Source organism: Amphiura filiformis, chromosome 4 (genome assembly GCF_039555335.1).
Source record: "Amphiura filiformis chromosome 4, Afil_fr2py, whole genome shotgun sequence".
NCBI lineage: Eukaryota > Metazoa > Echinodermata > Ophiuroidea > Amphilepidida > Amphiuridae > Amphiura > Amphiura filiformis.
Window position 1 is genome coordinate 68,596,781 of NC_092631.1, and position 12,692 is coordinate 68,609,472.

The 12,692-nt window shown below is 36.9% G+C and overlaps 1 protein-coding gene across 1 annotated transcript in view; it reads left to right on the top strand.

The window, feature by feature from the left end:
* LOC140150341 (uncharacterized) overlaps window positions 1-9,921 on the top strand; it is a 75,963-nt gene extending 66,042 nt beyond the window's left edge. Inside the window, 2 exon segments of the mRNA XM_072172348.1 lie at window positions 614-874; window positions 5,742-9,921. Of these exon segments, the coding sequence (XP_072028449.1) occupies window positions 614-874; window positions 5,742-6,868 (1,388 nt within the window). The 3' untranslated portion in view covers window positions 6,869-9,921.
* Window positions 9,922-12,692: the final 2,771 nt, after the last annotated feature.

Here is a 12,692-nt window from a genome sequence, read left to right on the forward strand (position 1 = left end):
CCCATCACCCCAGGTGGTGGTCGCATTGCATTCTCTAAATTCAGTAAATTTTCATCGTCAACCGTGTAATTGAATGGGATTATTTTGAAATTTTAAAAAGCTTGAAATATCACAAACAAATAGGCCTATGTTAATAAATAATATAAATTCAAGCTAAAACCGTTGGGGTTCGATAATGAACCCCACAAAACTAACTGAGTATATGGAAAATGCCATGCAGCCGGGCGGTTTCACAAGTTGCCGGCTCTATCATGCCACTCGCCGCCTGCATCACCCATACATTCTTATTCCAAGTTTTGAGTTAAATTCAAGTATGAGAATCTTTCATTTTTTGCCTGATTTGCAATTTGCAATCTTTGTTGTGGGGCCACCGGAATGACGAAACTTGTAATTCTAGTTTTACTACCATCCTAACAAGCAAAATAAACCTGCAATATATCAATGTAAAGCTTATTTTAAGGTGACTTTGCCTTTCCAATATTTCAACAAGTGAAATGCCAACTTTTACTGTCCATTTGTGGCAGATGGTCACATATGGCATAATATTGATTTTAGATACAGTTAGTGTGGAAATATTATTGCTCAAAATCTGTATTTTACTTTTATACAACAGATCCAAGCAAACTGAATGACCTACTTGAGAACATGGGTGAACTAAATGCCAACGACATTGCCCACGCTGCATCTGATGTAACAGAGAACCTATTGACAGCATTCAGCAGCAAGCCTAATCTGACAGAACAGCAACAGCTGCTGATTAAGCTTACCAAGCAGGTAGAGGATGCCAAGAAAGCATTGCTGGATAGACAGATAGCGTCATTGCAGTCTGAGATTGACAAGGCTGCTACTGAGATCACTGTGGCAATGGCACCAGGTAAGGCCAATCTCAACCTAAAAAAATTAATTGTCGTCGCTAGGCAGGAAAAACCTCCTATGTGGTATTGGCCCCTGAACATGTTTAAAGCAAAACCTCCAATGTAACCTCTTGGCAGTTTTGTTTTAAACATGTTCAGGGGCCACAAGCACACAAGAGGTTTTTCCTGCCCAACGACTGCTCAACCAACTCCTGATTCCTGAAAATTGCAGAACTGATCATTTCTGATTAAAATGTTTATTAAGATGTAAACAAATGTGGCATGTTGGTTCATGTGAGTCTTTATTTGGACCCAATTGGGAATACCTGTAATAAGAAAACATTGCAAGTTATTTAAATGAAGCACTATGTTTCTTTGGCATTGATGTATAGGTCATTTACTTTTTGAGGATAGGTCTTATATTAGTCCGTTTCACTACCTCCAGTCAGCGGCATTAGCTTTGAAGTTTAGCGTGATCTGCGTTAGCATAGCATTACTTAGTGTGTGTACATACTTTTGCGCTATTATCTGTTCCAACTTCAATGACCCCTTTGTCACTTTCAAAGAGGTATTAGCTACTTGCAGTTCGCCATTATGCACTATGTGCTTGGGAGAGCCTCGAACTGGCAGCATACATGAAAGGAAGAATTATGTAACCTTACACAGAACGTTATGACTAGTTCAATTCCCATTCATGTATGCTGCCAGTTCGAGGCTCTCCCGCACATATAGTGCATAATGGCGGAACCGTGCAAGTAGCTTAATTAGAGTGATTTGATGAGACAGTCAGACAGGTGCCCTGTTCAATTCTTGATTGCAAATTTTGCTCCATTGCATTCACACCCACAAACCTCTGACAGAGAATGGAATTTGTCCAGTGTGATATCACAGGTTGTCACCACAGCTGGAATGTATAATACAAGCCTAAAACTGAATGAAAATTGAAGTGATAGCATCCTCACTGATCACTCTTTCACATTGCAAGTCATTTAAATTAAGTGCCATGTTTCTTAAGCATTGAGGTATAGGACATTTATTTTTGAGGACATGGTTTAATTTAATAGTGAGCTATTGCATGACATACCGCTATGTTTAAAGCACATTGTACCAATAACACCTTGGCCTTTTAATTACAAATTTGTGCTTTTATTATAAAATGTCCACTTAAAACATAGGTAAAGGGCCACAAATATATTAATATACACTGATTTTCCTATGCAGAACCACAAGTAATGTAGACTACATATGACAGACAGAAACATTGGTATTATTTGGCGTGTCTTGATTTTGATATTTATAATTGATTATGATTATTGACCTGGCTTTCAAATTGGTCACTTAACATCACATTCTGTCCTATATAACAATGTTGACTTTGGTGAAATTTGGCATGTTGTTTTATCATAGCTGAATGTGATGCAAATAACAAATTGTAAGTAGTATTTCTTGTGCGTTAATTTTGGCTTTGATACTAGTCTCTTGCACAGTCTGCATGTGCATGCTCAAGTCTTTTGTAAAATTTGCAGAAATGCTGTACTTTTTGAACCAGTTCTGAGAGTTTCATATGAAGGATTGTTTCAGATAATTAGTGATGTTTTGATAGACAAATCCTATGTTTTTTACTCACTTTCTGAGCTTTTGATGAGTGGTTATGTCCCCGGTTATGTCATATTGAAATGGTAGTCTCTTTCCCTTAGTTTGATGTTTGTTTAAGCAGCGCGTCATAGTGATCCAGAGAATAAATACATCCCTATCTTGATTCATGGTGTCTCACCCCTCTCCTGACCCACATAGCTTCAATATACTAGAAAAATTAGTAAAGCTATGTGGATCAGGAGAGGGGCCACCAAACCATGAGTCAAGACAGTGATGTATTCTCTGGACCACATCCACAACTCGCTGCATATACATACACCAAACCATGGGAATGAGACACCAGTTTTCATGGGAAATGCAGTGAGCCTGGATATCTGTGTACAAGATGACACAACCTGTCATTGAAAACTCAGAAAGTGAGTAAAAACATTACATTTGTCAATCAAAACAACACTAACCAATCCTCTGAAACAGTGAATAATGCCTGAAAATATACAAGCCCAGTTAGGTCTTAATAAGGGATTATAATCACATCTTATTTCAACATTCTTCCACATTCTATTTTAAAACCCAATCTGCAATTTTCTGGAGTCAATCTGGAGTAGTTTGAGCCCAACACACACACACACACACACACACCCCCCCCACCCCCACACACCTGTCGATAATTCATTTGGCTTCCCCAAAAGAGTAGCATCGGTATGTGATACACACAATTAAAGACAGTGCATCTGTAGGGTGCAGTCACTTCATGCCACATTGCATGTTACAGGTGCACCACTTTTAAGTGCAAGAAAGCCAAATGGATCCCAGCTCCCAGTACTGCACTTTCTGGTAAATTTGGATAAAAAAACTGTGAAATCAATCAAGCATGCCCACACTGCTATAGTTTGATCAGCTCGTAAGCGGCGGGAATCGTTAGGATTTTACCACTACGCCGAAAAGTAGGCCCATGTTAAGAGTGATATAGTTGACCTGTCTGATCAATATTGTGTGTGTTAAAGAAAATAGACAACATGAATAATTTATAATGCTTCTGGTGAGATGTCACACGACCATTCTCGAAATACAAAATATTAATCCGCAATGTTATAAGGCCTGCCGATTATGAGCTGATCAAACTATAGTATGAGTTGTTAACATGGTTAAGTTGTTTATAGACTTCTGTTGCAGTTGTATAATATTTGCCTAACTACAGTTTTCAGCTACAAGCCATGCAATTGCCTATCGAAACACAGGCTTTGATGCTTAATAGTAACAGTTTTCTGCGGCAAAACTGTACTTGACTCACAGATTGTACTAAATCTTTGCTGCACTTCCCAACAAAGTGGGCTATTCCAGATGAAATCTACACATCAGACATGACCTTAATCTCCCACACAGGGTGTGTAGATTTCAAATGGAGTCACCCATTCAGGTAACCACATTTGAAATTCATACTCCCTGTGTGGATTTCATCTGATGTAGCCCAATATTTGGGGGTACTGAGCAGTTTCTAAAATAAATCTACACAGTTCATGGAAAATCTACAATGATAAAATTCTGCATATGTCAATCAATTATTATTAATAGGGATGCCCACTGTCCATACAGTTTCCACTAGAACGATTTTTCATTTACTGTGTGCGTGCACTCACACACGTATTGTCTATGGAGAAACTGATCGATACAAGAAATCCCAGGCCTGTTAAATGGCGTACATACTTGTTTTTGATCCAAATGTAGGCCTATATCAGGGTGTTTCAAGAAATTCCTGATTCCACCGGAAAACATTAACCAAACCTTTTCCTGATTGGTCAGTAAATAGAGAGGACCTTCCTCCATGCAGAGATCAACTTTTTTAATGAAAAATTTAATGAGATGAGAACTACAACAGGTTGAAGTGACACCATTCCGTGCATCAGGTGTTCAAACGCAATTATTTCCGAATTTGGAGTGAATCAGACAAGCAAACTTACATAGTCATAAAATGTAACTATTTTTGAAGACAAAATGTACAGGATGTTAAGAAATTTAAGAATGTTTAAGCCAGCCTACCGCGGCCCATCTCAAATCATGCACTTTTCACTACCATGTCCATTTCATATGCTATCCATCATGGCTTCCATGCACACACAGTGTATTGCTCAATGTATTAAAGATAACCTTTGAGTTGGAGCAAATTTCTCAAAATTGGTAGTGATTAATATTACCAAACTTATGCCATGATGAAATATAATAATTTTTGAAGATAAAATGTGCTGACCGTAAAAGATTGAACAATGTTTAAGACTACCGCCATTCATTTGAAATAATGCACTTATTGTTCATCTCCTCTATGGAAATATTTTCCATGGCGGCCATCTATGATCATGCTTGCGGTTTCACCAAACAAACCATGGGTTTTGAGGTCTTACATTTTTGTTGTATGTCAACAAAATCGATTAAATTTTCAGGATGATCTTATTTTCATGTTGTTATAAGCAAATATAATGTTCCAGATAACGCTAGTTAAAAAATACATTAAGAAAAAGTACCTTAAAATTGCACTTTCTGTTAGTAATCCTTTTTTTACTTTAACTTTTTAACATGTTCTAGCAGCCCTATATAAAACCGTAACACTCAAAAGGCCATATCTCTGGAATGAAACGTCCGATTAAGATTATTTAAACGCCAAAATGTTTCTTTCATCAATTCCCAGCCAATAAGCTAGGTCTGAATCAATTTAAAAGTACTTCAATTTTTAGTGGACATGCCTATTATTAAGCACGACATCCGAGTAGGATCTTTCACAAACTCAAACTGGCATTGTGTGGCATAGCATTTGTTGTGATTTTCGTTCTCAGTGTATATGCTCAGAGGCCATACATATGTCACGATTTTGTCCCAGTTAAAATTGGATTTGGCACACAAGAATTTGCAATTTTGTATTACAGGTAGACAATTTGAGGATTTTTTTGAGCCAGAATTGTGCCAATTTTTGGGGAAAATGCTTCATTTGGCACACTCGGTGTCCAGAGAGAGTGACTTTGACTTTTTATCAGGAAGGACACCACCATGGACATGGGCCTGCCTAACCCCCCTTCCCTTGAAGTAACTTACCCAAACTATATATAGGTCATTTAGAGTAGTGACCTGATTGCATTTTGAACCACCTGGCTAGCTCCCACTTTCACACTGACTTGGGGTATCCCAACTTCTAATAATAGCAGAAAGGAAAATTAACCTTAAAATTCTTTTAAACATTGGGATGGTTTCTAACAGATATTTGTTTTAATTAAAATAAATAAAACAAACTTTGTTTCTTTGCAGGTGTGCCTGAGGACAACACTATCCCCATGGTAACGGCAACAATGGTCCATCAATTACCAGGCACCAAGTTACCATCTCCACGCATTCTACGAGCACCAGCAGACTCCAGCACAAATACCGCTGACCAAGCAGCCATGTACCTGCCTGGATCACCTGGTACACCAACAGAGGAAGATGCACATGGCAGGTCAGGTTTGGGTATGATCCAATCGGCATACGTGGATCCCAATTTAGAGACTCAAAAAACAACGTATACATATGGAAATGTGTTTACAGAAGGTGGTGCCTCCTATCCAACCCATCCTCCAATGCCAGGGGGTGAAGGAGATGGCTGGACAGGGCCACCACTTCATGATGATAAGAGACATCCGCCAATTGATAATAATAACCAAAGTCTACCCATTCCGTCTGCAGCTCCTCCCAATTGGAACAATCCCCCATTTGGCGGCCCACAGGATGCCCCACGGCAGCCATGGGATAATCCTGAGTTCCAACCACCTCCTGATCCAAACTTGAAACATGATATAAAACAACCACCATTCAAACCAGAAGGGCCATTTCATGGACGTCAACATGATCATGATGATCGTAAGAGAGACTTTAATAGGTCAGGTGGTGGGGACAGATTTCCCCCACCAGATGGAAGACCAGATAGGCCTCCTCCCCGTCGCCATAGCAATGAGGGTAACAATAGGGGATGGGAACGTGAAAGAGAAAGGGAGCCGCCACCACAACCCCCGCCACAGTGGGAGCCACAACAACAACTGGAAGAAGGAGAATTGCCAGAACATGAGGAGAGGGGTCACCATAGGTCAGGACCTCCTCCAGATCATGAACCAAGGTCAGGGCCTCCTCCAGGTCATGAACCATGGAGGGGGGCAAGAGGTCAAGGACCAAGACGTGGTGGTCCCAGGGGTCATGATTTAGGACAGCGAGGGGGATATGGTGGACATAGACGGGATGACCAAAGGGGACATGACCAAAGAGGACATGGCCATAGGGGTCCTGGCGATGGAGACAAGAGAGGATGGAGAGGGAATGGACCTGATATAGGAGGGAGGGGGAAATGGAGGGGTGGAGGTAGAGGTAGAGAACAAGGGGGAAGGTATGACTACCATAGATATTGATAGGAAAATGCAGTTGAAGTGTGTGGGTAATAGTGTTCAGACATGAATATTTTCTGCAGATTTTTGCATTTCATTTTTCACTGGTTAATGATTTATTCAAGGAATTAACACATGGAGCCAATGTACGTTTTTAAAAATGCTCAATTTTGGAGAAATTTCGAATTTTCGCACATTTTTTATTGCCACTTTTCATGTGTGAGTGTTTGTTGCAGCTGGAGACGGGACTCTTTATCATATGGTGTGCTATGACCAATATCGTCAGCTTACTATGATAATTGCCTAATTCAAATTTTTGTGATTTTGAGAACAAAGTATAAAAAAATATGGTTCAAGCATGCATATTAATTCACCAATCTTTGCACAAAAACAAATGATAATGATATAATTTAAAGGGAATTATCAGAAATAATTAATGTGATTACATAACTGATGCATGCTTGAACCACATTTTGACTTTTGACAAAAAATTACGTGGGCAATTATCGTAGTAGGGTGACAATATGTTCTTATCAGTGTTTAAAATGGGATATTCTAGTTGAAATCCATACACCCCCTATGGAAGACATTACCTTTATCTTCCACACAGGGGTGTAGATTTCAAATGGGGCTGCCTGAATGGCTGGACAGATATATGGCAATGGGTATGTTGAATACAAAGTAAAGCGTGAATCCTGCTACCTATGGCTGTGATATCTTGTATTCTCTCATCAAATTTACTGAAATGTTCTCTTTGTATCACTATGTGTTAGAATATTTACCGACATGACCAATAAGCACCATGTTTAGAAGGTTTCATTTGCCTTTGTTAGCATTAAATGTACCTTGTGATCTAGAGAAATAATAGAGACAATTTCATATGTTTCAAATTGGAGCCAATTGTAGTTATATAGGCATATGACAATATTTTAGGTATATATGTGACCTGTTACGGCGAAAGGTACCTTATGTCAGCTGCTGTCATGTCTCTTTTTCCATATTGTAGGCAGAAAATAAAATATCAAACAATCATGACAATCTGAAGTGGCGGTCATTTCAAATCATCCCCAAGTCAATGAGGTGCAGGAATGTCCCTCTTATTGTTAGTGGGTGGCTAATACATACCTAGACACAATACACTGCTTTTGTAACCCACCACTCGAACAATGATTAGCTATAGCAAACAAAGACTAGAGCTGCATAAAAATGTTCTATAGACATAGGTACAAGCTTTATTATTCTCTTCAACAATAGGATTAATGATTGGTTTAGAATGTGTTTGGCACTAGCAAAATAAGCTATATGTAGTGCCCGACTTAAGGTACCTTTTGCTGTAACGGGTCACATATTTCCTTCATGTAAGCATACTCGAGAGTTAGCCTAGTATCAAGACATGGATTATACAGCTTACAGAATAAAGCTCCATCCATGAAGTCTTGACAATAGGCTAATTTGGGTATTACCTTCATGTAAGCATACTCAGAGTTAGCCTAGTATCAAGACATGGATTATACAGCTTACAGAATAAAACTGACTAATCCCTCAAAGTCTTGACAATAGGCTAATTTGGGTACCGGTACTCTCTTCATGTAAGCATACTCAGAGTTAGCCTAGTATCAAGACAGGGATTATACAGCTTACAGGATAAAACTGACTAATCCCTCAATCAAGTCTTGACAATAAGCTAATTTGGGTACCGGTACTATCTTCATGTAAGCCTACTCAGAGTTAGCCTAGTATCAAGACAGGGATTATACAGCTTACAGAATAAAAATGACTAATCCCTCAATCAAGTCTTGACAATAGGCTAATTTTGTTATTACCTTCATGTAAGCATACTCAGAGTTAGCCTAGTATCAAGACAGGGATTATACAGCTATGGAATAAAGCTGTCTAATCCCTCAATGAAGTCTTGACAATAGGCTACTCAGAATTAGCCTAGTATCAAGACAGGGATTATACAGCTTACAGAATAAAACTGACTAATCCCTCAATCAAGTCTTGACAATAGGCTAATTTTGTTATTACCTTTATGTAAGCATACTCAGAGTTAGCCTAGTATCAAGACAGGGATTATACAGCTATGGAATAAAGCTGTCTAATCCCTCAATGAAGTCTTGACAATAGGCTAATTTTGTTATTACCTTTATGTAAGCTTACTCAGAGTTAGCCTAGTATCAAGACAGGGATTATACAGCTTACAGAATAAGGCTGTGTAATCCCTCAATCAAGTCTTGACAATAAGCTAATTTCATGGATTGCTAACATGAAGGTTGGACCATATTTTCAGATGTTTTTGCAGTATTTAGCTGCAGATTCAAGTCACCAATGCTGCTGTAAATGATGCTACTTTTTCTACACAAGATATTCAAGAATTTTGTAGGTAACATTTGGAAATAGAAGTTAAAACAAAAGAAAGCAATTTCACACAAGTGTAAACAATTTCTGTACCCAAATGTTAATCATTTTTGCAATACATACACTGTATATAATGAATTTACAACTCTGATTAAGCAGAGTGCCATATTGTTTAATGTACTTTGATGTACATGCACCTTTACCTTGATATGTACATATTCACATATCTCTGTGTTGTTTAAACAGGATGATTTCAAACCTGAGAACGTGTTATTATATAATTTCAGCCAGTTTCATTATTAAAGATAATTTAATTCTGGTTTTGTGTAAGGTTAATTTTTAAAAGATCTGAACATGGGGAAAGTGATTTTGACTGTACTTTTTGTGTTTATTTATTTTTTTACTCTGCCATGGTCATGGTAGACATCCCAGTTTTCTTACTGCGTTTCTGTCAATATGCTGTATATTGTACAGGCAACAAGAATTTGACATTTGTGACCGTCCACCACAAACGGAGTGTAAAGTCGGCCCTGATCAATTTTTGTTTATTTCATTTTAAGAAAGTAGGCCTATATGTCATAAGCTTTAAAATGATGCATTATTTGACTTCTTACGATATCCGAAGCGGAGTTATGGTTAGTTGAACTTGACACACTTTAGCATTTGAATGTGACTTTCATGAACATTTTGACTTGTAGGCCTAACTCAAAATCACATTTGCCGACTTTTACTGAAAGCGTTTCGAGATGGACGGTCACATTTTATTTTGTCTAGATAAATTTGGGTTTATCACATAGTGACGGTTGTGAACAATTTGGTAAAATCCATAGTGACAGATGATGAGATTTTAAAAATTGTTTCACATAGTGACAGATAACTTTGGTAATCCAATACATATTTGAGATGTAGAATTTTACATTTTAATATTTTTGAAATAAATTTCAATGTTCTACTGTTAACAGACCTATGCATTAATTGCTGAACATTATTGGCAAGTTTATAATATATGACCTGAATTCACCAACTGAATGTTTTAACGATCTTCATTTCCTGATGTGTATGTGATATCCATCCATCACTATGTAATATACAATGATGTTGACATCAGTCATTATGTGATACACTATGTCTGGAGACTTCATATAAAGAACATAATGTGATGCGATCAAGCAAAATCAGTCGGAACTTGGAAATATTATATTTTCAGTTTCTGATAGGATAGTAAAAAGCATTTACAAAGCTGCATTTTGCAAAAAAACCTATTGAAATTTAACAACCGGTTTCAAAGATAGGAGCAACTAAAGAGTTTCCAAAACAACAGAACATAAAAGGAAATGTTTCCTTTATTTGGCTATATCTCAAAATCATTATTTCTGACTGATTTTGCTTGATCACATCACATATACAGTGTAGTATCACATTTATCTGAGTGATGTGATTTCGTTATTATGCTGAAAGCGACTAATGACAAATCCTACACCTTTGCACAAATGTATCTCATGTTTTCTAGCAGTGTTTTTGCAAAACTGAACTAAGGGTTAATCTTTGGTATCAAGACAAAAATTTGATACTAGATCAGTTTTTGTCACTACATAACATAAGTACAATCAAAATCTAACAATAAATAGTTATTAATTTCATGTAACTTGAAAGCATACTCGGTTAACCTATCAAGACAGTGATTAAACAGCTTGCACAATAAAACTGTCTAATGCTGGATCTACATAGTTACGACATTTTGTTATTCACTACATGAGAGAAAGAGACATAGCTACATAATTCACGCTAAAAAATTGTGCACCTAAGACAATTTGCCTGCCATATACTTGTCTAAGGGGTAATTTTCGTAAAGGTTTTATTTTGCGTTCCAACCAAGAAATCACACCTGTCGCCCGAATACAATGATGTATAGCAAGTATAGGGCAGGACTGGGCAATCACGAAAATAACATTAGCAAAAATTTCTCTCATTACAAATTGCGAAAAGAACTTTACACGGAAATTGCCACTGATTAGGAACTTGGTAAGGTAATAGAGTCAGTAGGTTGCAAACTGTGACATTATTTTAAAAGAAAATATAAGCAGAGCAACTGAATTTATTTGTGTTATTTTGTGCAATGGGGCTAATTATCGTAGAATTTTACAAATTATTTTAATGCAAGTCGAAATTGATGCAATGAAATGAAATCTGCATTTAATGCAAAGAATTGATTTTCCCAACCTTACTTCACAGAGATCATGTACACTTAAAATGATTTCTTGAATTAATTTCAATCATGACCTAATGGCTGTATTAATTAAGTGAGTTGGGCCTAAAGTTACATGTAAACCACTCTGAAAAAAAAAAGGTTTTTATAAACTACTGAATAGAATTAACTAAATCAAATTTGTGGCTGAGGAGACACAAATATGACTACCCCTAACAGCTCTTCACAAGTTGAGACAAGTTGATGATGTCTTGCTAAGGTACACAACCTTTGGCAGGCCTTGAACCAACAACCTTGTAATTATGAGTCCAACTCATTAACCGTTAGGTTACCATGCTATCATCATACACTGATAACCTGATTTGCATTCTTTCTTTCCTGTTTTGTTGACATTAAACAAAGTGTATTTCAGTGTCATAGGACTTCAGTACTCGGTAGTGCAAGTGTTCTGTTACCTGAAACATTACTGAATAAAATGACACATCAGATTTAAAATGTTACTGCGGTTATTAAAAAATGCTTTTAAAGCATTTTTTAAGGATCAAACTTGTAAAAAAAATTTTTATAAATTTTGCAAGTTTTAGTTTTATCCTTTATCCTTGAGAATTATGGAGGGAATTAACACCATTATCTGGAATCAATTAAGTCGAGTAATTAACTAAGTTTGGTGGTTTACCATAGTGGAGTCATTCTTTCAATTCAGCAGCTGTACTTGCCCCTTCAATAACATGAGATATCAAAACACTTTAATACGTTGTTTTTTGTAGGCATGTGTATCATGTCAATAAGCATAAATTGACAATTGCTTGCACAAAGCAAACAATGCATTGTGACTGGCAATAAATAACCAAGTGTAATGTTGAGAGTGCCTGATAATGTTCAATAATTAATATTGATGCCAAGGTGCTTGTCTATTTTTTTCTGTTGGCCGTATTGGGACATACTAGAATTTTGTTTCAGCGATCAATTTGTATTTTGAATTGTTTTAAACAGTTGAAAGAAACTTTGTTTTGTATTTTTTCTTGTGACCAGATCAAGTGTTCGTAATTAAATCGTTACAAGCCCTCAAACGGACCGAGTTATTTGAACCGTGTATTAATTGTCAGCAATCAATGGTTTTATTTCTTTATTATAATTTCAACTGAGATGAAATGTACATATACCTTGTAAATGTGTAAATGAAATCAAGAGTTTTAACTTTGATGGTTACGAAGAAAAAAATAAAATACCTGTTACTAAGTAACTGTGATATGAAAATAATGTGTGAATCCATTCTTAAGTTGT